This window comes from Aulonocara stuartgranti (assembly GCF_965226115.1).
Source record: "Aulonocara stuartgranti genome assembly, chromosome: 10".
Taxonomy (NCBI): Eukaryota; Metazoa; Chordata; class Actinopteri; order Cichliformes; family Cichlidae; genus Aulonocara; species Aulonocara stuartgranti.
The window spans coordinates 6329306-6354511 of NC_138946.1; the positions used below are offsets into that span (position 1 = coordinate 6329306).

The 25206-nt window shown below is 41.2% G+C and overlaps 1 protein-coding gene across 3 annotated transcripts in view; it reads left to right on the plus strand.

Moving 5' to 3' along the window:
• tmem132e (transmembrane protein 132E) overlaps positions 1-25206 on the plus strand; it is a 440362-nt gene that overhangs the window by 389215 nt on the left and 25941 nt on the right. For all 3 annotated transcript variants that reach the window (XM_082549921.1, XM_082549922.1, XM_082549920.1), the window contains exons 5-7: positions 1468-1611; positions 12076-12281; positions 24423-24702. In XM_082549921.1, coding sequence (XP_082406047.1) covers positions 1468-1611; positions 12076-12281; positions 24423-24702 — 630 coding nt within the window. The remainder of the gene's footprint in view (positions 1-1467; positions 1612-12075; positions 12282-24422; positions 24703-25206) is intronic.

Here is a 25206-nt window from a genome sequence, read left to right on the forward strand (position 1 = left end):
GGTATATTTTTATGCACAGATTTGTACTGTTTCTGCTCTGATTTAAAGTGGAAATGTCCTTACTAATGTAAAAGAAGCCAAAAAAAAATCATGCCCCATAAAAAGTGACAGTGAGGCTGTCGCGAGTTGTATTAATTTCAAACATTTTCGGTTTTGATTAAAAATGAGCCAGCAGACACACAGGAATGACGTCCTTTTAATTCTTACTTCTGTCCTCTTTTGTGTTTGCCTTGGTCTAGATCTGCAAGTCAGAGTGTAATGAGTTGACAATTCTGTCTGATAGCAGACTGATTTTATCTCTGGTTGTGCCTATCTAAGGCATGAATTCATTTTATGATTAATTTAAGAACTGCTTGTGTGCTCACGTGTTCCAGCAAGATTTCTGCTCATGTTCTGGGATGATGTTTGGGGGTTTTTTTTTCTCTAGCACTTATGTTCATTTTTTTGAGGCTGCATGAAAACAAGAGAGACGTTAACTAATTAGACAGCAAACTAGCAACAACACTTCTAAACTTGAATAAGAGTGTCCAACGTGTGTGAAAGAAATGCCTTAATATAAAGCCGCCCACTCCTTTCCCTTTCTGCTTTCTACATTTTTCCTGTGTGCACCAGAGAAGAGGCAGCTGAATAAAACCTATGGAATCATGGCACAGATTTGCAGCTGTATCTGTATCATTTTCCTATTTTTTCAGGTAGTCTTTGTGTATTTGTTGTTTATGATCAAATCAAACACCATCCCAGCAGTTCGACTACAGTTGACAGATTTTTGATAATATGGGCAACTGAGACATTGCCCTTCGCGCCCTATGCTGATTCAAATTCTAATTACCCTATACTTTCTCTCCTTTACCCGCATGGCTGTTGATTCAAACTAGAATAATCATGTAGCCTGTTGAATGGACAATGAATGAACAAAAATGGATGCATTAGGCCTGAATAAATGAGCTTTTCTGTCATACGTCCTCCCATTAAAAGCTATTTTAACACATTGCTCTGAAATCTCACACTGACAGCAGCACTTTCTCTCACTTTTTCCAGAGTAATTAGGATTTCAGTGACGCACCCAAGTGTGCCTTAGACTTGTGTGTTCCAGCTAGAATTGCATAAAGGTTAGGTCCGTCACAGTGCATCAGTACAGTAAATGTCTTGTTTGTCTGAATTTTTTACTCGAGGTTCTACAGAATTGGGGGGGAAAGAGGTGGTTATTACTTTTCTGTCCATTTCATCCCCATTTGGAAGAAAAGTGCGCAGAAATAAAAATGTCAGTTGATGAAATCCAATGAAAGACATCTCAGTATAGAGTAATGAGTTCTGCTCCGCCACTGAGAGTATCACCTAGTAGGCACAGGAGCCCTGATGGTAATGGCTTTAAATGTGGACATGAGTAATACTGATGAAATATCAAGGAAAATCACTCTCTGCCTCTCACTGTTTCGTGAATGCCATGTCTATTTTTTGTCTCCGTAGGACACCGAGATTATCAACACGGCCATTCTGACCGGACGCACTGTGGCCATTCCTGTCAAAATGGTCTCGATTGAGATGAACGGGGCAGTCACTGACGTCTCGGCTTTCGTGCAGTGCAAGTCCTCAAATGAAGACATTGTTAAGGTAGGTTAAAAGTGATCTCCTCTATCCGAAAGATGCTTCCATGTCACTGCAGTCGCAACATCACGAGGAAGCTTCATTTTCGGCTGCTCAGTAGGAAGTATTGATTTGATTCTTAGTTTATTCATTGTGTTCTTTGTATGGTATCGCCACACCTACAGCATGTGTGGGAAACACTTCATTCATTGAGATCGGCTTATCTGATGTGCTGAAGTACAAAGCCCATCATCTCTTCTTGTTCTCTTAAATGTGATGACTAAAGGAAAATAATAAACAACGTCCCGGGATGCAGAACAATCTCACGCGGGAATCCAAGCTGCGAGTGCAATATCAAGTCTCGTTTGTTGATTAAATAAATTAAATTGGGATCACAGCAACTTGCAGAGCACATTAGAGGCTTTGATTACACAGTTGTTATTTTCTCCACTCAGTTACAGTCGTAATAGATTGCTCTATAGGCAGATTGCATAATTGTATAGGCAGAGCAGTGAAGTGTTGCGGTGCCGTTTTGCACCGTTGATCAAAGTGATGGTGCAAGGGGAGATGTGACCTTCGTGGAAGTAAATAATGTGTTTTTTTTTCCACGCAGATACACAACGGTGCAAACAGTTCAGCTTGGATGCGGTCCCATATGCAACTTTTAATGAAGTTGTACTAATAATTATGAATGTAGTTTTAATAAATGAAACCAACAAAGAGGTTGTGTGAATTTAGAAGAAAAGGGAAAGAAAGATTAGAGAGGACTGAATGTGCTAACTCAAAAATATCTCGGTACGCAATAAAGCAGTCCCCGAGGGCACAAAAGTCTCATGTTATGAGGGACAAATGAGATGAATCAAATACAATCAACCCCATTCGGAAAGTCTTTTGTCCATCCGTGTGTATAAAAAACTATTTATGTAAAAAGGGAAAACAAACTAACATTTTTAATTAAAATAAAATCGTTTGCCTTAGTTTTAGTTTTCACTGTGAGCCATGTCCTCGTGTGTCCCTGCCAAGTAAGGTTTCTCATCAATACAAACATGTAATACACAAATAGCAGCGCAGAGATATTTCAACTGCTTCACCTATGGCTGCACCTTATTTAAAGGTTGTGTGACGATTAGAAAGCAGTTACAGCCTCGTGTAAATACACTAGACTTGGAGGGAAACAGCCATCAGTGAGCAGCAGGTCGCAGTGTAATAAGCTTTAACTGTCTGGATTATTGTTCTGTGGTACTGTGTGTGTGTGTACACATATATATACAGTACATGTGTAATAATCTTCTGCATTTTTTTTTTTTTTTAATGGCTTTGTGATCACACGTTAACCCGAAAGCTCATCTTTTCTTTCCTCAAAGGAAAGTTATTTCCTGTTGGTGTGTTGAGATGCAATATGAGGTTGATGTAGTTATCTGCCACCGTATTTTTCGGACCATAAGATGCACCGGATTATAAGGCACACTGTTGATGAACGGGTCTGTTTTCATACATAAGGCACACCGAATTATAACTCCCATTATGCGAAACAAGCATTAGCATTCATCCTCCAGCTTCACTGTTTATGTTATGCTAACATAGCTGTGTTGCTAGCGATCATGTAGCACATCATTATATACCAGCTAGCCCAAATTCAGTAACCCTACAAAAGTCACTGCTGTTTAGTTTTCTGTCTTCATTTAAGTTGGAAGTGATAGCAGAGCTGTACATTTAAATTTTTTCATAAATCTCTCAGTCAGAACATGCTATATCATGTTTAGGTGGAAGCTAGCAAGCTAACTTCCTGCTAACTTCTAACTTTGTTAAATTTAATGAATTCTGTTTTCATGGATGCCTGAGTGTTAAACATAATTGTTATGCCTGGTAAAGCAGCAACACTGATCATTTTATTAAAGATGCAAGAATTTAGATAGTTTTTAACTCTCAGTGATGTCGCAGTGTTCGTTTGACTTTGGGATCTGAAGCGGACGGAGTTTTGGACCCAGATTACTTCGCAAAGCTCCTGACTACGGTAGCTGTAATGCTCCGACAATCCATCAAGCGGTTCAGCTTCGTAGCTTACCAAAGTCGTACTAAAACATTTTTTGACAGAATTTTGAGCGCCGTGTACCACATAAAATCCAGAATTCATACATAAGGTGTACTGGATTATAAGGATTTTAAGTGCGCCTTATAGTGCGGAAAATACGGTAATTATGTGACAGTGCTTTTCAGGCCATGTTGCAGCAAAGTAATGTTCCCCAGTCAGTCAACCAAAAGTTTGCTAAAACAGCTTGTTTCTAACAGCCTCATGAACATCCAAAAAAAGGATTACTGTGAACCGTGAATCACATGAAGCTGCTCAGGTAGAATCAAGAATAAAAAGTACGAAGCTGGAAATCTCCGTAACAGGTCCCCTTTAAATATGACCGCATTAATTTCCTTCTATTTCAAGAATCCATTCTGTGCAGAAGTGTCTTTTGTTCATTGAATAGTAAAACTATCATATCCATTCAGACTAATGAAATCCTTTGCAGCACTTTAGCAGCTCCTGAAGGTCAAGTGAGGCAGGTTTGATTACGGATTTTACAGACTGAGGCCATGAAGCAGAATCAGACGCCGGCTTTTATCACATCAGCTGGGACTGGTCGGTATCTGTTCTTTTTAACAGACCCGTATCTGTCCAATATATTTTCACTCTGATATACCGGACTAACTAATGTTAGCCACCTCACACGTTCCATGCTATCTTGTAAATAAATTGGTCCCAATTAATGGCTTGGATGCTTGAGGGAGAATGGATTAATTTATGGCTTTCCAGTAGCGACTTGTTCCTTAAAGGTGGGAGGGGCTCCAGTGGCGGTGCATTGTTTTGTATTGTACTGTCACTAGAAAAGAACAGGTGTTGCTTGGGGACGACTGGCCTCAGCTTGTCATTTATCATTTTTCATTATCCTTTAAAGACAAGGCGCTGGGCCATGTGATATTGAGTGGGCTTGCTTCAGTGATCCTGCCATTGAACGTTCGAGGCTAATTTAAAACGAGCCCTTCAAGCCCAGGAAACGCACGAGTCATGACAGTTCAATAAAACGAGCCGCGGAAAGCAGAAATAAGAGACTCACGCTGTGCCTGATAAAGGTCCAACACTCCATTGTGCTGTTGTTGTTTTTAATACCGCACACATTAATCTCGTGCCAAAAGTAATGCCAATCTTTTCTAATCACATTTTCTTCTTTTACTTCAGACATTCTAGTTCTTTCCAAAGGTTCGTCACAGCCCCCATAGCCTCCTGACTTAAGACTGCAACTGAAACAGCAGTTAAACTAAAGTTATTTCCGAGACGATGTCTCCGAATGAGCCTTTATTTTCAGGCAAACGCTCATTTGGATATTTGCCAACCCCTCAGGCTGTTGTCGTTTTTTTTCCAGCTTGAGGGTAAAAATAGGTGAGAGGCTGTCATTTTTCTTTACAGACACTTTTATTTCTTAACTCTTTGGCAGTAACTAAGGTGCAGCGAGCATCAAGAGCCTGTGGCAGATAAGCCAACCTGCATGTGCACAGTTGTATTTGTGCGCATGTGCAGCTGCAGGAGTAATTATTCAGGCACCTTAGTGAGACAAGGTGGGACAAAATAAAGGAAAAGGGGTTAAGGGAGTCTGTTAGGAGGTCTGAGGAGTATTTGACAGCCACTCACCGACCATCCATTCCTGTGCCGTTGTGACTCGTATTCCCCGTCTGAGGCCACAGATAAGACCTTGAGCCTACACGTCATATCTCACGCTATATAGCGTACCATCCTCCCAGCTTCACTTCCATATTAGTCTGATGTACTTACCTTTAGTACAAATTTAGCTTCCAAAGGACAAGAAAAAGGCTTATAAAATCAGAAATCACTGCTTGCCCTTTCTGCTGTGCGCGTGAACATCCTTGCAGCTCAGGTTGGAGTTTGTTTTAACAACTTGGTGGGATTTGGCTCGTAAGGAGATGTTGTGGTCCTTGTTTTTGGTTGAGCTTCTTAGCGCTCATTAAGGCTCATCCTGTAATGATATTTTTCACCAAAAAAAAAGTAATATAATGCTTGTCCAAGTTTAATGTGGCTAAAACTGACCGACCTGCACAGAGCCGTGACCTCCACCCCAAGCGAGACCTCTGGGAACTGAACGCTGGCTGTGAGCAAGTTTGCTGACCGCAGGTCGACCTCACTAATGCTCTTATGGCTGAGTAGAACCAAATGCCTGCAGTCAGGTTCCATCCTCTGTTGGAAGGCTTAAAAACAGTAAAGTGGAGACAGACTGGCAGATTATGAATTGCTCTGGATTTAAATGTCTTACAATTCATGGCAGGAGCACAAGGTTTTTGGAAACAGTATTTTTTTTTTTTTTTTTTTAAGATATGCAGGGTGCATTTTAAAAGTTCTGCCTACACTGTACAGTTCAGATGAAAGTAACTTTTCAGTGTTGCGAGGCTGAAGTGAAGACTCGTCTGATTTGATATGCAGACAAAAATTTCTGTGATGTATTCTGCCTCAAAACCTCCGCAAATAAAACCAAACTACTTGGATGACTAGAGTTGAGTTCTTCTATATTAAGAAGTCCATGTTTACTCATTACTTCTTGCATTATGAAAAATATATTAAAAAAAAGAATGTGGATATTTTATTACATCCAAACAAAAGGCCCCAAAGTTTCCAGAACAACAGATCATTTTCACACTCAACACCATCAATCCTGCCAACAACAGGATAATGGGGACTGGCTCATTTAGCTAACAGAGCTAAATGAACTCATTGTTTGCACTGCTCTTGAAGCCAGGAAACATTCATCACACAGAGACAAACTTCATTGCAGCTACAAGACACAATTCCAGTAATCCTAGCCATATGTCAAATTTGATTTCGGTGCTAATTTAATACATGCATTATTCCTAAACGGAACCTCAATTTGGCAGAAAGTCCTGTGGAGTCATTTAGTGAACATTTAAATTTCAAAATAAAATCTGGCGTGATTGGGGTTTCTTTTTGAAAATGCAATCCACACAGGAGAAATGTGTGAAGGTCTTCAGGACGGCAACATTTCCCAACCAGAGCAACTCATTCTTTGCTATGTGTGTCTTTGTCTGATAAACTTCAATCAAATCAGAAGTTGCGTGGTTTAATTGAAGCTTGCATCTTTTGAGCACCACCAACATAAAAGTCGAGGGGGGACTGCAACCTTTCTAAAACCAAAATATCTGTTGATCTGTCCATCCATCAAATAATGAGTGTGATAGGACTTGACCTAAGCAGCTAAAGAAGGGCAGGAGACAGATGCTGTCCAGTGTAGCGAGTGATTTATTCATCATTTTTGTGACCAAGCAATATTTACAAAAATAAATAAGAAACTCAACTCCATTATTAATCAGTTCAAATAAACATAACTGAACTTAAATCAACGGAAATTAAGGTCACATGCACACAGCTACACTGACCTGATCCTTCCTCCTCGAACACCTGCGTTCATCAGCTTAAATAGTCCACTTAACCAAACAATCTCACCCCTGTACTACTCCATTACATAGGTAAGACAAACATTTCCCTACTCAAACGTATACTGCTACTCTTCCCTAGCAATAAAAATCTACAGTGTAATCGATACATATTACAACAATAAATCAATTTCTACATAAACACACTCTAAAATCAACTTTATTAAATTACAAGGATTCTCCCCCTTCTTCACCTGGTCTCTTCCTGTGACCTCAGACTAACCAGGAAACTATAAATACAGGAAGTGAAGCTACATTTCCTCCTTTTGATCCTGGAACACAGGTAGGTAAGGTGAGTTCAAGCTAGACAAATTAACATTTTAAATAAAGAACATGTTAACTTAACAAACTTGTCAGAATTGACTTAAACCAAGATGTTACATTACATAGTCTGTAAAAGTGCAAAACGTAAATAAACCTGGGATGGTACATGTTTGCCTACTACAGAATACATATGAGATATGGCTAAATCAAAACAAAAATGTTCACTGAAAATATCAAGGTTTTAACTCTGGACAAAAGGTGTTCTCACCCCCTTTGTCATAATGAGTAAACATAAAAAAGTTTAAGATTGATGTTGATACTGTTGCTATTTTTTAAACATAATTACATGTTGTTGCTCTCACTAATGCCATGTTCAATACTGAGCTAATTAGGGGTGGGGGGTGAGTTTTATTTACCCAAAAATGCAAAAATATACAAAATGAACTAACAATACAGGAGGTTTAAGAAAGAAATGCCCGATTAATAACTTAAGATAGCTCTGAACCAACTGTTAAACAAAATAAAACTGATTTAACACAAGAAAAGGAGGCGACTTTAATAATTGGCTGATCAGAACAGGGGAATGCAAATACGAACAAGTCATCTAACAGCAAAGAAGCACAACCAACACTTAGTTTAATAGTCACGTCAAATTAATAATAATCAACACAAGACTAAGCAAATAGGTAACTTGCAAGTCAAAGAAAATATACAACATTTAAGATAAATTATTTAACTAATCTACCCCCCATGAGAGACCTGCATTTGGTACGACCCATTCTGCAGCTAGCTAGCTGTGCGTGCTACAAATACAACTAATATATTGTAACAAGTAAAATACATTTATAAAATAAACGCATGCATGGGGGCTTCACAACTTCACAGTTGTGTGGCTGCAGGTGCTGCAATCACAATAACATTTTCAAATCTTTGTGTCTTTATGTTATACCCACTAATAATCAGCACCCATGACCATCGCAGACTAAAATCAGGTTTAATCAGTCTGCACTCGTCAGCCGGGCCACCAGAGGTTCTTTCACTCGTTGCTCCTCAGACTGTGAATGTTTGTGAGCATTTTCTGTTGCTTCAGAGGAGATTTTACAAATCAGATCAAATAACTGCAGTGAGGATCACGTTATCGTTGCTTTTAGCTGGACATTAATACATTTCAATGCGAAGCTTGTGTTACAAATGGGTGCTAAAATGTTTGTGGTATCTATGAGGCTGGGGGGGGGGGGGGGGGTGAAAAATGCAGTCGAGCTGCGTTACGAGAGAGGCAGAATTCAGATTTTTAACCACCAAGGCTTAAAAGTCTTGGTACCGCAGACCTCTGCTGCTTTGTGTCTCTCTTCTCCCTCCAAATTTGTGGCAGTTCAGTGCTAAATAGCTAAAGTACCCCTTGACAGGGTCCCATGTAAATAATGGGCTGATGCCGTAATGGCAGTAAATCTACATTAGATGTCTGAATGCCCGAGATGCATCAAAATTATGGCTCAAGTTTCACAATGGATTTCCTAAACAAATGTTTTAAACTGCTGTCAACGCAGAATGTGGGTGAACAGAGGACTTTGCAACATTAGTGACCCCCGGGGGAGCTGTCACATTACAGTGGCATTAGAGCATTGCTCACCCCAAGGGCAGATGCCGCTGCCTATAGTGGAACAGTTAGGTATATTAATTGAGTTAATGTTATGGAATAAAAGCATGAAAGGATCGTAGGTGTCTTCGCCTGTATTGACGCAGTCGGTCTCTGTGTGCGCTCTCGTGACCAGCGCACGACCAAATGCAGCACTTGCACTTGTCCCGATGATCTGTCTCCACCCAGGCAATCTGCTGGCACCATGGAAGATGCCACAGCGCATTAGCAGCGCTGTAACGGCATGTGGTGGCTCAGTGTGTGAAAGCCCTCCTCAGCAAGCCCCCACAGGGCCACTGATACCCAGAGTTGCTAACAGCTTTTGACTTGCAATTAGCCAGCCAAGTTTATCAGCAGCAATAGCTGCAGGAGCTGAAGCAGTGCTGCAGCTCGAGCGTGTTTGTGTGCGCGTGTGGCCGTTTGTCTGTCCGTGACTCGAGGGTATAACGGAATACTTGTCAGGCAGATATTCTCAACGCTACACGAAGAAAGCCATGCTGTGATTAATCAAAGGTGGCCGGGGTTATTGTGTTGACTTACTAATTTTTTCTTTTTCTTTTTTTTTTCGGTAACTCAGTTCATCCAGATAAGGCTACACATCAACAGACAGGGCAATAACATGAATTCGGTGGTAGCCCATAAGGTCAGAACCTGCAAAATTGCATTAACTGAACCAGAGGGAAAGACTGTCATCTTAAGAAGTCCTTCCAGCACCCACCCCTCCTCCATCTCTGGCCTGTCTGCATGTGGGGAATTATATTACCCAGACCTCCTCCCAGTTATGATGAATCCCCAGCCCTGAGAAGACTGGCCAGCCCGACCTCCATTTGCGGGAGATTAGATCCTCTGATTACAATGCCAGCTACCTCCCAACACTAGATAAATCTTCAGTGGAAGCCCAAAAGCAAAGCCCTCCAGATCCATTGCAGTTAATAATTTAGTGTTCGAAGCGGACAAGTATTTATGATAATTCAAATGGAGCGGGATATTTTTGACTGGACGGAAAACCTAAAGAATGGTTTCAAGTTAAAAATGGCATTTGCAAAGACTTAAATTTAGAAGTGTCCACATATTGAATTCATACTCGGTGTCATTGCTGCGCCACAAATGATATCTATAATAAGAGTGTCTCGTGAAAGCTGAAATGTGTGAATATATTTATCTATGTGCCCAAAGGTGTTATGAACTAAAGTTCATGTAAAATGTCACATTGCTGTCAGCACTCTTATTATATAAATAATGTGCTTGCCTAAAAGCTTTTCTTGGCATATTGTGTGTCTGTATAATTGTTCATAGATCATTACGATGGGAATGGGCAAGAGAGGTGGCGGGGTTGGGACGTGGCTCGAATGCACGATTTGCACTGAGCGCGCTTAGCGCTGGGTTACTTAGAAGCACTAATATGACTGCATGAAAGATGCAAATTAGATTAGAGAAAAGCATTTTGTTTACAACACTTGTCCACAGCAATGTGCCGTCGGGATCGGAAACTGCAGAGCTTCAGTCTGATGTAATCTAAGAAGCTCTCGTCTGGTCTGCTGCGTACCAACATTTTAAACATTCTGGTCATTGTTTATACATCCCGATATATTTTAAAAAGTTCATTAGAAGCTGCATGGCTGTTACACAGTTGCAGTTTTTTAGTGTTCCTGTAGTTTATTTTAACAAGATTCTCGGCCAGTAGAACTAAGACAAACGAATGGATACTTAAAAAGCTTCAGACACCGAAAATCCGAAAATGTAAACGTCGCGCTAAAGTTACCGCTGATTTTGATTGATTGGTTTCATACTTCTGCCTCGTGCTATATTCACACTGCTTGTAAAAACATACAAAAAAGAGTAAGCCGAGCACGGCCACCTACGCTGACGCAACTACCCTCTCCAACCATCCCTGGGCTCTTTATGTGTGTTATATGTGAGAACACTGAAGCATGTGATGGTTGATGCTTCACCCCATTATTGCAGCAATGAAAAAAGCTTTTCGAGCATCACACAGCGACAAGTGTCAGGTTGTTGCTTCACATAGCAGGTTTCCACTGGAAAAAGCTTCATAACCCGTCACCTTTTGCCCAAGTAGTGTGAACACAGCACAAGCATGGCAAAATCTGCTGATGCCTGGTTAGATGGGGTGAAGATTTGCAAACTCTGGAGCCTCTGAATAGAAACACTGTTCTGTGCACTGTGACAAAACCGTTTCTTTTGTAACCCCAACACCGTCTAGTCAGTGAGGATGGGGCAGGGATAGCTCAGTAGGTAAAGTGGTCGCCCCATGATCGGAAGGTCGGCGGTTCGAATCCACTTAACGGCTACCCTGAGGTACCCCTGAGCAAGGTACCGTCCCTACACACTGCTCCCCGGGCGCCTGCTTAGTGGGCTGCCCACTGCTTCACAGAGTGAATGGGTCAAATGCAGAGAAAAACAAGTAATTTCCCCATGGGGATCAATAAAGTATCCATTATTATTATTATTATTATTTTGTGATATCTATATGCAATAGAGTTAAAGCATTAAAATATCATGTTTAAAAATGTCAGTCGTCACATATCTTGTGAGAAATGGGGGTTTTATTGCGATATTCATAATCCACAGACTCACTAAAGAGTTTTCATTAGAACTATTTCTTTAATATAAGGCAGTTCCTGGATAATCCTGAAAATCCATCATCTGGAAATTGACTGTTAAGCCTGTCATTTCCTCCAAAGATCTCCTGAAACAATTTTATCTACTCATGGTATTAGGTTAAAGGTTATAAGCAGTGAAAGGTATCTTTAAATCAAATCCTCAAAGTTAAAACTGTGTGTATACCGCAAGTCAAACCTGTTTTTCTTGTCATTTTGCTTGGACAAAACAGTTTGAGAAAAATGAAAGCAAAGATGTGAGATGAACTTTCACATCACAGTCAAATGCACAGCTGTGTATTTGCTCTGCTGGAGGCATCAACCTTGAAATGCTCAAGCATGAATTGTGGTAGTGACACCTGCATCCATACCGAGCTGTTTATCATCACACATCGCTTAGACTCTCTGCCACCGACGTGACCATTAACATATAGATAGTCTCTGACTTCTGACCGTGATCTGTCCCAGGTGTCCATGAATTGTGACTACGTGTTCGTCAATGGGAAGGAGACACGGGGCTCCATGAATGCCAGGGTCATCTTCAGCTATGAGCACCTGAGCGCGCCGCTGGAGCTGACCGTCTGGGTTCCCAAACTTCCCCTGCAGGTTGAACTTTCTGACAACAATCTGAGCTTCATCAAAGGCTGGAGGGTCCCCATTCTGCCCGACCGCAGGTGAGCCTCAAGTCCACCCTAAAACAGATAACATGCAATGTTGGAGACATCACAGTTCTCTACGATAACATCACAGTATTCAATAGATAGGAATAGTTTCTTTGTACGCTCTATATTGTTGCTCACACATGTTTTGGTTGTTTAGAACGTATCTGTGTGTTTATATTTTGCTGTGTTGTGTCATTATAGCAATTTTACAGTGTTCCCACTATTCACACAAATCCATCCTTTTATAATTGGTAGGTCAAAAGAACATATTCATCCATTTTTCCTGCATCCTTTGTGTGGTTTCAAATTACACCGGTAGCATATCAGAAGTAGAGTGTGCTTTGAAAAGGGCCTTCTTTACCTGCTCTGTGCAGCTTTTGTGAAAATTAGACCCGTTGCTATTTTAAGGTGCACAGAGATCCACTTCTGGGATGTGTTGTGGTACATCTGGTGGAGACTCAACCTCTGTTTTGAATGGATGCGATCATCTCCTGCCGCCACTGCAGACCCAGAACAAATCATAGCCGTGACGAGTGTATTTCAGGGTTTTGTCGTTCCCTTTATGAAACTTCAGCCAGACAGGCTTCAAAGATTTTGCTCTTTTCCAATGAGAAGCACATTGTTGTTTCTTCTGTATAGTTGTATAAAAAAAAGAAAGTGTCATTTTAGGACATGATAGAAATCATGCTTGTTCGGTCTTTTTCTAATTTTACCGTTTAAAACTTTAAAATTTAACATGCTGAATGAGGCCTGTAGAGTCTGATTGCATGGTCTAACCTTGGGGTAAGGTTTCTGGGAGCCACTCTTGGGAAGTTGTGGGATAGTGTTTAACACACATCTGAATCCTCAAGACCAAAGTGCACAAACTTTGAGGTGCTTTCACTTGCTGAAACAACAGCTAATCAAGCTGTTACTTCAAATTTTAATTCCTATAGAAGCTGTAAGGGTGATGGTAGTGGCACAACAAAATATGATGTGAAGTTTATCTAAATCATTTAAAGACCTGCTAAGGACCAGAGGATTTTTTTTATTATGTCATGATGCATAAACATTACAGCTGAAACTTTCACTGCACTCTTTATACTACAACAGCAGCCACCACCGCTCATGCTCTTTCACATGAAGGTAAATTAAACACAAACTGCTCAACTGAACTGTGAACATAATGGAACAAAAACACCACAACTCAGTAAGACAGGGTAAGCACGAGAATAAATGCATGTTAACGTCTATAATTTGCTACTGCAAAACCACAATTTCTCTGATGTGCCAGATCTGAGTGCTACAGCGGCTAGTGCAATCTATAGTATGGACATTTAATTAAATGGATTAGGTTAAATAGATTAACTTGTACTTAATCTGTTTAATTGCTATGAGCGTTTACAGTACAAAGAGTCTGGAAAATGTATAATGGTGTCCACAAAAATAAGATCTAAGATGTGGATAACAGCAGTTTTCCTTTGGTTTAAAGTTTTTTCTGCATTGACGCAAGCTGTGAAGAATTGAACGTTACATATAATAGTATGTTTAAGGGAGTAATTTAACACCTCGTTGCTGTCTTTTCTGTTCTAAACTAAACCCTATGGAAAAAAAAAAAAAAGAATAGAGCAGGAAAATATTCAGTGGAGAAAAATCTATTTTGAAAATATCTTATTTTTGTACATGATTACATGAAGACTCATTATCCAAAGTGCATGGTACCCTGCAGTCTCACACATTAGAAACTAAAAAGCTGTCCAGCCTCCATTTCTGTTATGCTGTTATTTTACGGGTAGTTGCCTGTTTTGGCCCAATTAGGTGTCAGACCCATCTGAACCCATTTTTCACAACAGGTCCGAGACAAAGGCTTAATTTGTCTTTGAGTTAAGAACACAGAAACATTTTTTGCTCCAAATATTTCTTGTACTTCCAGGTAGATAATGATGTTTTTGGACAGTCTGTGGGAGTCATTTGGGCTTCTACTCATGGCCCAAAATGATGGTTAGAGTTAAACAGTTGTTATTATATTTCCAAGAAACTCCTTCACACCTGTGTACTTTTCCTCCAAATACCTGTGACTAAAGTACTGTGATATGGTCACCTGCACTCAATCAAGAATTGTAGGGTGTTCAAGCCAATTGCCCTTGTGTCAGTGTTATCAAAAATTGTGTCAGCAGAAAGGATCCAGCAGGCTATGAAAAACTAAACTGATGCCTGCAAACCTTAAAAATATGACGCTTGACACGGCACCAGCTGGAGATTGAGGGTTTTGGAATCGAGACCTCTGTGAAGAATGCGGACCTAGTAAAGGAACCAAGGCTCATTTACAATATTGCAGCGCTTATATCATGCAAGAAGCAGTAGCAAACGAGCCCACAACTTCACAACAAATGTTTAATGGGAGCATTAACACTCGCACGGGTGGCTGCTGTCGTTGCTGCCGGAGTACATCACTGTAGACCAATTCCATTTCTACCAAAGCTGAATACAAATGGCATGCTTATGGGGTTGTTTGAAGAATGAAGGTATTTCAGATGATTTAGAGGACTTGAAAAACACCTTGCATAGCCTTATATTTCAAATGTGCTATGGAAGGTATCTTATTTTGACATGCAAAATGTGTCTTAAATGCCCCCCTTAGCACCATTTATTCATTTATTTGTTGTAGGTCCAGTCTATAATAGTACAAATGCTGTGTTTGTGCTTTTATCAGTGTTGTGTGTTACGTTCCAATGGCGTTTTTGCCATTTGTCCAGCACGCCTCACCGAGCCAGCAATCTTATGTGACGTAACTCCCATTATCGCCTTTGTTACCCACATTTTGTGAATTTCAATAGATGCAATAGTTGGTTCAAGCAAATGGCTACGGCTTTAGCAGTCGGTTTCTCTTAAGCGTGCATCTCTACAATTCTTCCAGCCCATTTTCTATGCATATAACTTCCCCTCTGACTTCATAAAAACAGTCATCAAAGACCCCTTGCGAGCCATTTGCGGTTGCTGTGATTGCCACACAGCTAGGCCAGAGGAATTCATTTCGCTGTTCCTTTTTTGCATGCTGTCATTTGGATTTACTTTCATTCTTTACTTTTTCCTGTAGTCCTGTGCCACATCAGGAAACCGCAGACAAAGGCGGCTTGCATCTTTCTTGATGGTGCCACATACGGACTGCTGAAGCTGTTAATACACACTAGAATGGCCTCCCCACAGGAGTCTGTGTTTTCAGTCATATTTCTATTGTTGAGATTGAACACATCTTTTCATGTTTGCTACGGAGCATATTGGGCTTTTTCCTGTCGTCTGATGCATATCCATATCAGCTCTCCCAGCAGCAATGACTGAATATTTAATCATGAAATATGCTGTAATTACGTGGTACCCACACCTTGAAACGAAATGCTACTTCACCGCATCTATATCTGCCCGTGTTTGCATATCTTGATGCTGTACTTCACATGTATCATCCCAGAGTGTCTATGAAGCATCTATCTGTGAATCATAATGGATTAAAGCTAGAAAAGCTGCTAAAAACCCCTTAAAAAAGGCCCATGTTTATCTCGTTGTACACATGGAAAGCTCACATACGGCCGCATGGGGGTTTCAGACATTCCTCACGTTAAATGTCAAACATCTCTTTCGAAAACATCAGGTTATGCAGACGAGAGATTTTAAGCCCTGAGAGAAATGAAGCCAATGTGGAGGTGCCAAAAATTGCATTTCCTCTGATAACTACTTCAGTCTGGCTCCAGAGGTCTCTTTAGTTAATTTCCCCTTGAAGAGAGCCGTGTAGGAACTGTTTTGTGTCTAGTGGACCTCTCGATGTTTGTGCTGTTATGGCTAGATATGTATAGGCTTTTCTTGTGTTTTAATTTAGTGTTACGGTTCAGCAATTAGCAGGTTTCTTGTGCCTTTTTTCCACTACTCGACTAGGTTTTTAGTAGGGGTGCAACGATACACAAAATTCACGGTTCGGTTCGGTTCGATACTTTGGTGTCACGGTTCGATATTTTTTCGATACAAAAAAAATGTTCATGCCTTTTTAATTTGTCATTTATTAAAATTATAAATATATATTTTAACTCAAAAGTACAGTTTTTAAATTTAACCCTAACCCTTGTGCGTGTTTTTTATTTTGACAGCGAATGCGCACCTGCGGACCACTTATGTGCAGCCCTGGTTATTTAGCTCATCATATTGCAGCCACAGAAATTATTTTGTCCATGAAACCATAAAGCTGCACTTTCTTTTTGCCTTATAGTCTGATTTGTCATAACTTCTCCGTTTTGTGGTAAGCTTTTCTTTGGCTGTCACTTCTTCACCCTGACCTGTCTTATTTGGCTCAGCAGAACTAAAATATATATACTGCTACTTTTACACACTCACTCACATAAGCTCAGCGATTCTCTGCGTGATCAACCTCTCACATGTTTAAGCTGCGGGAGATTTCACTTGTCATGTTTGCATAGTAAGCTAACGATTAATAAGACGATGTCAGAGGAATTGGTGCACAAATTATCATCACTCACAGATCAGTGCTGTCGCTCTCTATACACAGTTCGCACGATTGCAAAGTGAAAGCAAATTCAAACGCGATTTCAATATGTCACATATTGACAGTGGCTCACCGATGCCAATGACATAATTACCCAGCTACATTTCTGAAAGAATGCAAAAGCATTGACATATATTTTTCCTTCCTACAATAGCCGACGGGCAGGGCAGAGATAGATTTTGGTACCCCGACTGGAAAAATCGCTAGCCCCGGGACGTCGGGCTAGCGATATTGCGAGCCCTGTATCTGATTGAGGAATCACTCATCTTTGGAAAAGAGAGTTTATTACAGAGAAATGTCTCTTTCCAAAATAAAAGCTATACTATCCGCTTCTTCTGGGCTATATTCTCAGCAGCATAAGGAGAATCGTGTGCTAACAGCTGTCTAAATGACTCGGCTAAAGTTAGTAGCATGCTTGTTGTTTTTGTCTTTGCACTAGGATGATGTCGGCGTAAATGTGCAGTCATATTCGTTGTGTTCCCACTAGTGCTTTCAGGTTAATCTCGTTGAAATGACCTTAACGCCACAACACGGCAAATCTCCGTTAACGAGCTACCGCCGATCGCCCCGTGCATGGGGCTGGACGGCCAACACGTTAACGAGCTAACTGCGCTAACACACTAGCTCCCACCCATGTAATTGAGCATTGCATGGCACATCCAACATACTGTTTTACTTTAGTCCATGACTCGCTTACCTTCAGGGTCATACGTCACATGAAAACCAAAATAATTCCAAACGCCAGATCTGAATGAGGGTGGTCCATGGGGGAGGTCCATGTTGTAAGGGGAGCTTAACTTCTGTCTCGCTAGCTTGCCCTGCGCTCTTCCTTCTGACGATGCTGTCTGTGTTGAGCGCTCAGTGAATCTGCGTTCGACTACTCCGCCTAGGGCCGACAGTGCAGCCTAGGCGGAGTAGTCGAACGCAGATTCACTGAGCGCTCAACACAGACAGCATCGTCAGAAGGAAAGTTGATAAAATAAATTACAAATTTTGTATTGTTCGATACATATGCGTACCGAACCGAAAGCACTGTATCGAACGGTTCAATATCGATACGAATATCGTTGCACCCCTAGTTTTTAGGGTTTTCCATTTGGTGACAGTACCTGCTACCAGGTACTTTTAGTACCTAATTGGCCAGCTGAGGTGAGTCAAGCCAAAAATGTGATGTAAACAGACTGCATCCCACCAGTTGGCCAGGAAGTGATGTCACTGGATGAGTCATAGAAGTGACTCATTCATGAGAATCAAATGCACGATTTTTGAAACCCAGCAACAAGGGAAATGGCATCAAAACCAACACTGTGAGTGTCCAGAGTGTCCACAACCTTTCTTTGTCTCTCTTCTTTACTGCGAGTGTGACACAAGGCCATTGAGCGAGCATCAGGTACACCATCGCCACATTGTGTTGTGTTTATGTCCCATACAAATGATTTTACGGGACTTTCTGGCTGTTTTGCTGTAACGATTCCATCCACATTGAGGTGATACTCTACTGTAATGGAAAACGACTGAAACCAAGTAGAGTCAGGTGGAGCTGAGCCAAGTAGGTACTGGAGGAAAAGAGGCACTGGTGCATTGCATCCATACAGTCTGTGGATGTAGTTTGCTAAATGATTTTGCAAGACGCAGCTGATAGTTTAACAAAAATTTGTCTCTTGAGCCTAAAAAACCCCTGAAAAAAAGCAAAACAAGATTGATTTTAGCATTTTGACCACACCAATGCCTCAAATTGGGGGTGACAAACCATCTTTAAGAGTACTCAGTCACCTGAGTACATTAGAGGGGCAGCTCAGGTTGAGCTGTTTAGAGACAACGTTAGAGAGAAAAGGTTGAAGTGGTTTGGATGTGCAGAGGAGGGACAATGAATGTATTGGATAAAGGTTATTGAAGATGGAGCTGCCAGGCAGATGGAACAGAGAAAGACCACAGACGAGGTTCATGGATGTAGTGAAGGAGGACATGCAGAGGGTTGGTGTGATAGAAGACAGATAATCGGGAGGCAGGTTATCTGCTGTGGCGACCCCTAAAGGACACAGCTGAAAGAAGGAGGAGGAGAAGAAGAGGAAGACACTGTGTCATCGTGGAAATGTTGCTATTTGCTTTTTCCCACGTTTTAAATTGAAGAAACCACACAGTTGCATTCCGACTTGAAACCAAAATTTCAAACTTGGGATTTGCTTTAACCTTGAATGACAAGACTTTGAAACATCACCGTGACTTTCTATAAAGCAACCTGGACACCTGCCACAAACAAAACAAAACCAGTGCCAATAACTATCTGCAGCAGAACTAGCAGGCTTTATTGAAAGCGACTAGACAGACATCAACAGGATTTACAAGAACTCATCTTGTTCTTGACTAATGCCAGCGCTAACAAAGGATATCAGGTTGAAGGCTGTTTGTCCTGACCTTGGTCTTGTTTGTTTACATTCATAATGAAATGCTGCCATAATGAATTAGATGGTGTTTACAAAGGCTTGCTGCGGTACTGTTGCTTGTTAGGCATCTCAAACAGTAAGACCAGATCATGATGATAATCTCTATTATTAGTCTTTTCAATAACTCCTCTCAGTCCAACTATCGCTCACTCTTATCGCTTATTTTCCTCTTTCTCTTGCTGACGCTCCTTTACACAAACCTCTAAACCTCCCTGCACTCCTTCCCTCGCCTCCTTAACTCTCATGTTCCTTTCTGTTGCAGTCTCTCCATCCCAGAGTCCTTCGCTTCCGCAAAGTGACACATTCTGAACCTTCACACACAGCGAGGTCTCTTGGCCTGCAGTGGGCCTCTGCCACAGTGCAGCAGAATTGCTCACTGGCTGCATTATCCAGCAACATGCTCTAAAAAAGGAAAGAAAGTGTAATCGGGCGAGCAGCCCGTGTGCACCGAAGCTGCAGCTTGTACGATTGTATCAGTGACTCTAATAAGAACAGACAATATTCTTCTGAGGGGGAAAAAATATCAACCTTATTTTCAGGTACAGACTTGGGAAGGTAAACTTTCACTGACCTGACCTAAGAGTTGAGAAACTCCTTGAGAGAGATGGAGTAAGTTTTATTGTCTCATTGGGTTTTTCTCTGCCTTTAAATGAATAAGTAACTGAGAGTGGAGTCTCAGTGTCTGCTGTGGAGTTAACTCGCTTACTGACTAACAGCAGCAGAAAACTACATGTCCTGAAGCTGCACCATCAGTATCCAATGCACTGAGATTGTTTCTATGTTCCAGTTTTTCAGTTCAGCGTCTTTTTGCATGAAGTTGCTTTTAAAAGTGATAGAAAACAGAAGACCTTTGCTTTGATCGAGCGTGCTGTTTTGATTTTAGCTTTCCTGAAACTTTACAAGGTTGTTTTTTAATACATTTAGGGGACTTGAAGGACAGTACTAAAAGGAATATTTAAAATTGGCAAAGCAAAGGCTGACACATTTGGACCTTGTGTGGATTGTATGAGTCGATCTCCAAAAGCACAGGATTTTTCGTAACCCATTATAAAGGATTTTTCTATTTCTACTTCCATTTCTGGGAAGTTTGCAGAAATCAACTGATAATGAAACCTTGTCCTAAAAATGTTTTGGGTAAATTTAGAGAGTAATTACATTTTTCACGATTATTTATAATAATTCTTCATGACGCTTAAAATGGTCTGTGAGATTTTGGCTGAAATCGAGTCGTCAGACCAGACAACATTTTTCCAATCTTCTGCTGTGTTCTTTAGCCCATCTGCTTGAAGGTTCGTAATGTTGTGTATTCAGAAATCCTCTTCTGCCAATCTCCTCCAACATCAGGAAGACCAAAGAACTGCTTCTCATTGGATAGTTTCTGTTTGTCAAACTATTCTCAGTAAACCCTAGAGATGGTTAGGTGAGAAAATCTCCACAGATTATCAGTTTCTGAAATACTCAGACCAGCACATCATGCACACCTTTCTTCCCCGTTCTGATTCACAGTTGGAACTTCAACAGCTCATCTTGACAATGTCTACATGCCTAAAGGCATGAAGTTGTTCTAACATGCTTGGATGATTAGATGTTTACGTTAGCAAGCCTTTGAAAACGTGCACGTGATGAGCCGGTGAGCGTAGACATACTGTTCTAATGTTGTACTGATGGATGCTTATAGAAAACATGGCAGAAACTTAAGCTGTTTTCAAACGCTTTTTCTATTCTTGGATGACGTTAGTCAGAGAAGGATGTCCTTAATATGGTCATTTCAAGCCCACGCCAGGAGGGTGCCAGCCAATCAGAACAAAGTTGGCTCAGTCTGAAATGGCTACAGTGAAACCAGATTATTGCAGTTTGTAATAGTTTAAGCTTTAAACTAAACTGTTTTTGTAATTCCCTGGAGAGTACACATATAGTTTTACATATACTAATGTTATCATTCTCCAGAAATCTCTGTCGCTTTTACCTGTGAAGTACAAGAATTCATAGCTGCTCGGGCACATTAACTGTGATAGCGCCTATTATTTTCATTCATTTCAAAGCCATAAATTCAACCGACCATAGTCACTAAAGTGATAAATCCATGACCCAAGCTTAATCAAAGTAAGAGAAGTTCATGAGGTGAAGTTATAGTTGCTTGGATGAACAACTTCATGCAGACATGTCCAATGACCCATGAGAGCCTAATGGGGGGCCCTTTTGTTTCTAAACATCATATAACCTGCCAGTGCTGAAGTGATGTGCTGTGGAGAGGAAGCGCGCTGAGATGAATGAATAATCACACCCAGCAAGTGGGACAGGTCTTGAGGTAGATGTGTTACGGTACAATATAATGCATTTTGATGTTAAAGTAGTCGATTCAAAGTGTTTATGAGACCTCTGGATAGAAGCGCTTAGCCTGGTAATCAAACCCATTCCTTAAATTAATGGACAGGTTATATACTTTGTCATTGGCTGACGGGCCAAAGCCTCTCCTGAATCTTAAATCTTCAGATAGTTAAGGCGAAGCAAAGATTAAGCAGAGGAGTGCTTTTTAAGCGTAAACTGGCAGATTGTCAAGCCTGCTGTGGGAAGTTGGGTAACTCATACATCTTGTTGTAGAGCAGATTGCACTCAGTGGGGGATGCACCTGGCATGCTTAACCTCACTGCCCAGGGCTCCTGTGAAATAAAAAGGGCATCGGTCCAAAACTCTGCTCCGTGGTGCTTATCATTCCTTCCCTGCTGGCTCCGAGGACTTTTTACTCATCGCCACTGCGTCAGAACAGATAATGTGATGGATTTGTACGGAGTGGTGCTGAGTTTGTCATCGGAGTTGTGTCAAATTATGAGACGAGCAGACCCCTTAAGAACAAAAGGCAGAAATTGAGACATAGCATCATGACACAGGACTGAGCGTAACTTAGCAGTGAGCAGATGCTCAGTTTGAAGAAGTGACAAGTTATGATTGGTGATGGTTTAGTCTCGTGGGGTTTTTTTTCTGATGCTCTTCATCTTTTTGGCAGCTTATTTGGCCAGAACAAGGGTACCGGGCTTCCATAACATTCTCAAACTCCACAACTACCTTAAACTTCTGCCCTTTCTTACTCCCAGTGTGAAAGAGGCTCCATCCATCCACCCATCCATCTTCTTTCATTTATTCAGTTCAGGGTCTGGAGCCAGTCGCAGCCGTTAGAGGCTGGGCACAACCTGCACAGGCCACCAATCTGTCACAGGGCTAACAGGTAGAGACAGACACCGATGCTCATATTCCACCTTAGCCTAAATTTTGACACTTCAACCTGAATTACTGAAGTCAAGGAAGAACAGACTGAACTCTGCAGACTAGCCTGCATGTTGAAAAGTGACACTAGAGTGACAGATAGGTCTGGATTTACAAAACGTGCAAAATAGTGTGTGAGAGGGTGATTTACAAAAGAACCAAGGTCTCAAACTAAGACATGATATTCAACTAATAGGGCAGGTGTAGCTCGTTCATTGTAATTGAAAAAGCATATAAATATAGGTTAGACATTACGGAGGCAGTATGGCAGACAGAGTCATTATAATTCAAACAGGCTTCAATAATGAGTGAAATGAAAACCTTGTGCGCTGTCTATGGTCCTGAAATTATAACGGTTTCCTTTAAAAAGATTTATTCAACTCAAAATTGAAGCATATCGACACAAATACACTGAAAAACAATCAAACCAATTCGAAACATCAAAATGAAAATGGACCACTGTTAAGACTTTCCAAGCCAGACTTAAGATAAGATAAGATAAGATAAGATAGAACTTTATTAATCCCTCGGGTGGGTTCCTCTGGGAAATTCGATTTCCAAAAAAGCACAGCACCGACAGAAGTTACAGAGTTATACACACACATATATATATAAATACAGAGACAATATAAATAAAATATACGAAGGGGATAAATAGAATAAATAGGAATAAAAATAAAAATACAAGTGAATTGCACATTTCAAGTATTGAGTCTATTGCACTGTTGACTATTTACAAAAGTATTGCACAAAAGGTATTGTACAGTGAGGTGAAGAGGCACTACAGCTTAGTTGTTCCCCCCTCCTTTGTCCTCCTGTTTCCCCTCCCTCTCCCCTCCAGAGAGGAGTTAAACAGTCTGATGGCGTGTGGGACAAAGGAGTTTTTAAGTCTGTTAGTTCTTGTCTTTGGGAGAAGCAGCCTGTCACTGAACAGACTCTTCTGGTTGTTAATGGCCGTGTGCAGAGGATGCCTGGCATTGTCCATAATGTCCATCAGTTTCTTTAATGTCCTTTTCTCTGCCACTGTCACCAGAGTGTCCAGCTTCATGCCGACCACAGAGCTAGCCCTCCTGATCAGTTTATCCAGCTTGGACTTCCATCCAAGTGCTCATTATGTTCAGAAAAGGGTCCAAAGTTAATGTTGTCGTCCCTCCGTTCTCTTGATTCTTTAGCGATGTGGAAGTCCTGCCACAGAAGCCACAGTAGAAAAGAACCTGATACCAAAAACTGAAGAGTTGCAAGAAGTTTTGTTACCTTTGGTGTTGCGTGACTTGTTCTAGGTTAACTGAGCAAATTCAGAATTTGGTAGCTTGGTAATGTAAGGCTTTAACACCGTTTCCTGTGGAATTCCAAATAAATTGACATGAATCAATAAATGTGTAATGCTTCCTTGGATGTGCTGCGGTGTCTCCTTCAGGCAGAAATAACGGGCACGATATTAAGCGTAAAAGCAAAAATCTGAATTTAGTGCAATTAGCAATAAATTGTGTGCTGTGAACGTTGATAAATAAGTTTGCAGCTTCCTTTTTTAGAAAGGGAATCCTGTGAAGGTACACTTGATTGATTGTCTATAGGGGCTTAAATATTGCTTTCATGCCATTTACAAATTCAGTGTATTTGTAATTTTTGTGTGTGATTGTTTGTGGTGTCATTCGAACCGCTTGATTTCTATTGTGTGGGTTATTTTTCTTTGTACTTTTTTGTTTAATCTGTGACCGCAGGAAAAACGGTTGTTTCTGCCGTAACAAATGATGGGGATCTGAATAAAGAGTGGGGAAGGTTTGAAGACTCAGACTGACAATACTCATACTCAGCTCATACTTTATACCCCTCTAATGTCCCGTGTTCTGGATTCTTAGCCCTACTGCTCAGTCCGATACAGCTTTAGTTTAACCCTGTACTTGTTCCTCTCTTTCCAAGGAGCACTAGAGACAGCGACGCGGACGACGAAGACGACGATCGCCGGGTGAGTCGAGGCTGCACCCTGCAGTACCAGCGGGCCCTGGTCAAGGTGCTCACACAGTTCCACACCACCTCCACAGAGGGCACTGACCAGGTTATCACCATGCTGGGACCCGACTGGCAGGTGGATGTCACAGACCTGGTGCAGGACTCCCTGAAGGTGGCTGATCCCAGGATTGCGGAGTTGGTGGACAGGACGGTCCTGGTGGGCCTGGAGCTGGGATCCACTGTGCTGAAGGTAAACTCCTTTAGACACCCAGAGATTCACATTAATCAACAGGGAACAGTTAGGAGCCTTGTAAATGACAGATGATGCATGCGTTAGCTTAAAAGATGAGGAACAAAGCACATTACTCTTTACAGTACTCTTACGCCAGCGAGCAGAAGGGCGGTTCTTTTGAAGACTCTTAGCACTTTGATTAAAGGATAATGCTAGGCCTCATGTCCATAGCTGAGGCCATCGTTGCTGGTTAATCTACTAACATTGCACAGTGCCAACCAAATCAGAACAGGAAAAACAGACCAGTAATGCCTGTAATAATCCCGCATTATTAAGGTAAACTCAGTGCATGCACAACTAAAGAAGCTGTGGTTGATAGTTACACCCAGAAGACAGACGATAAGCAGTGATGGTGGGTTGCTGCATACAATTCGGGGGTAATTTCGCAGCTCATCTTTGTTTTCACTTCTTCCCTCAAAACCCTTGTTTGTCGGTTTGATTGCTTCTTTTTCATCATGCCGT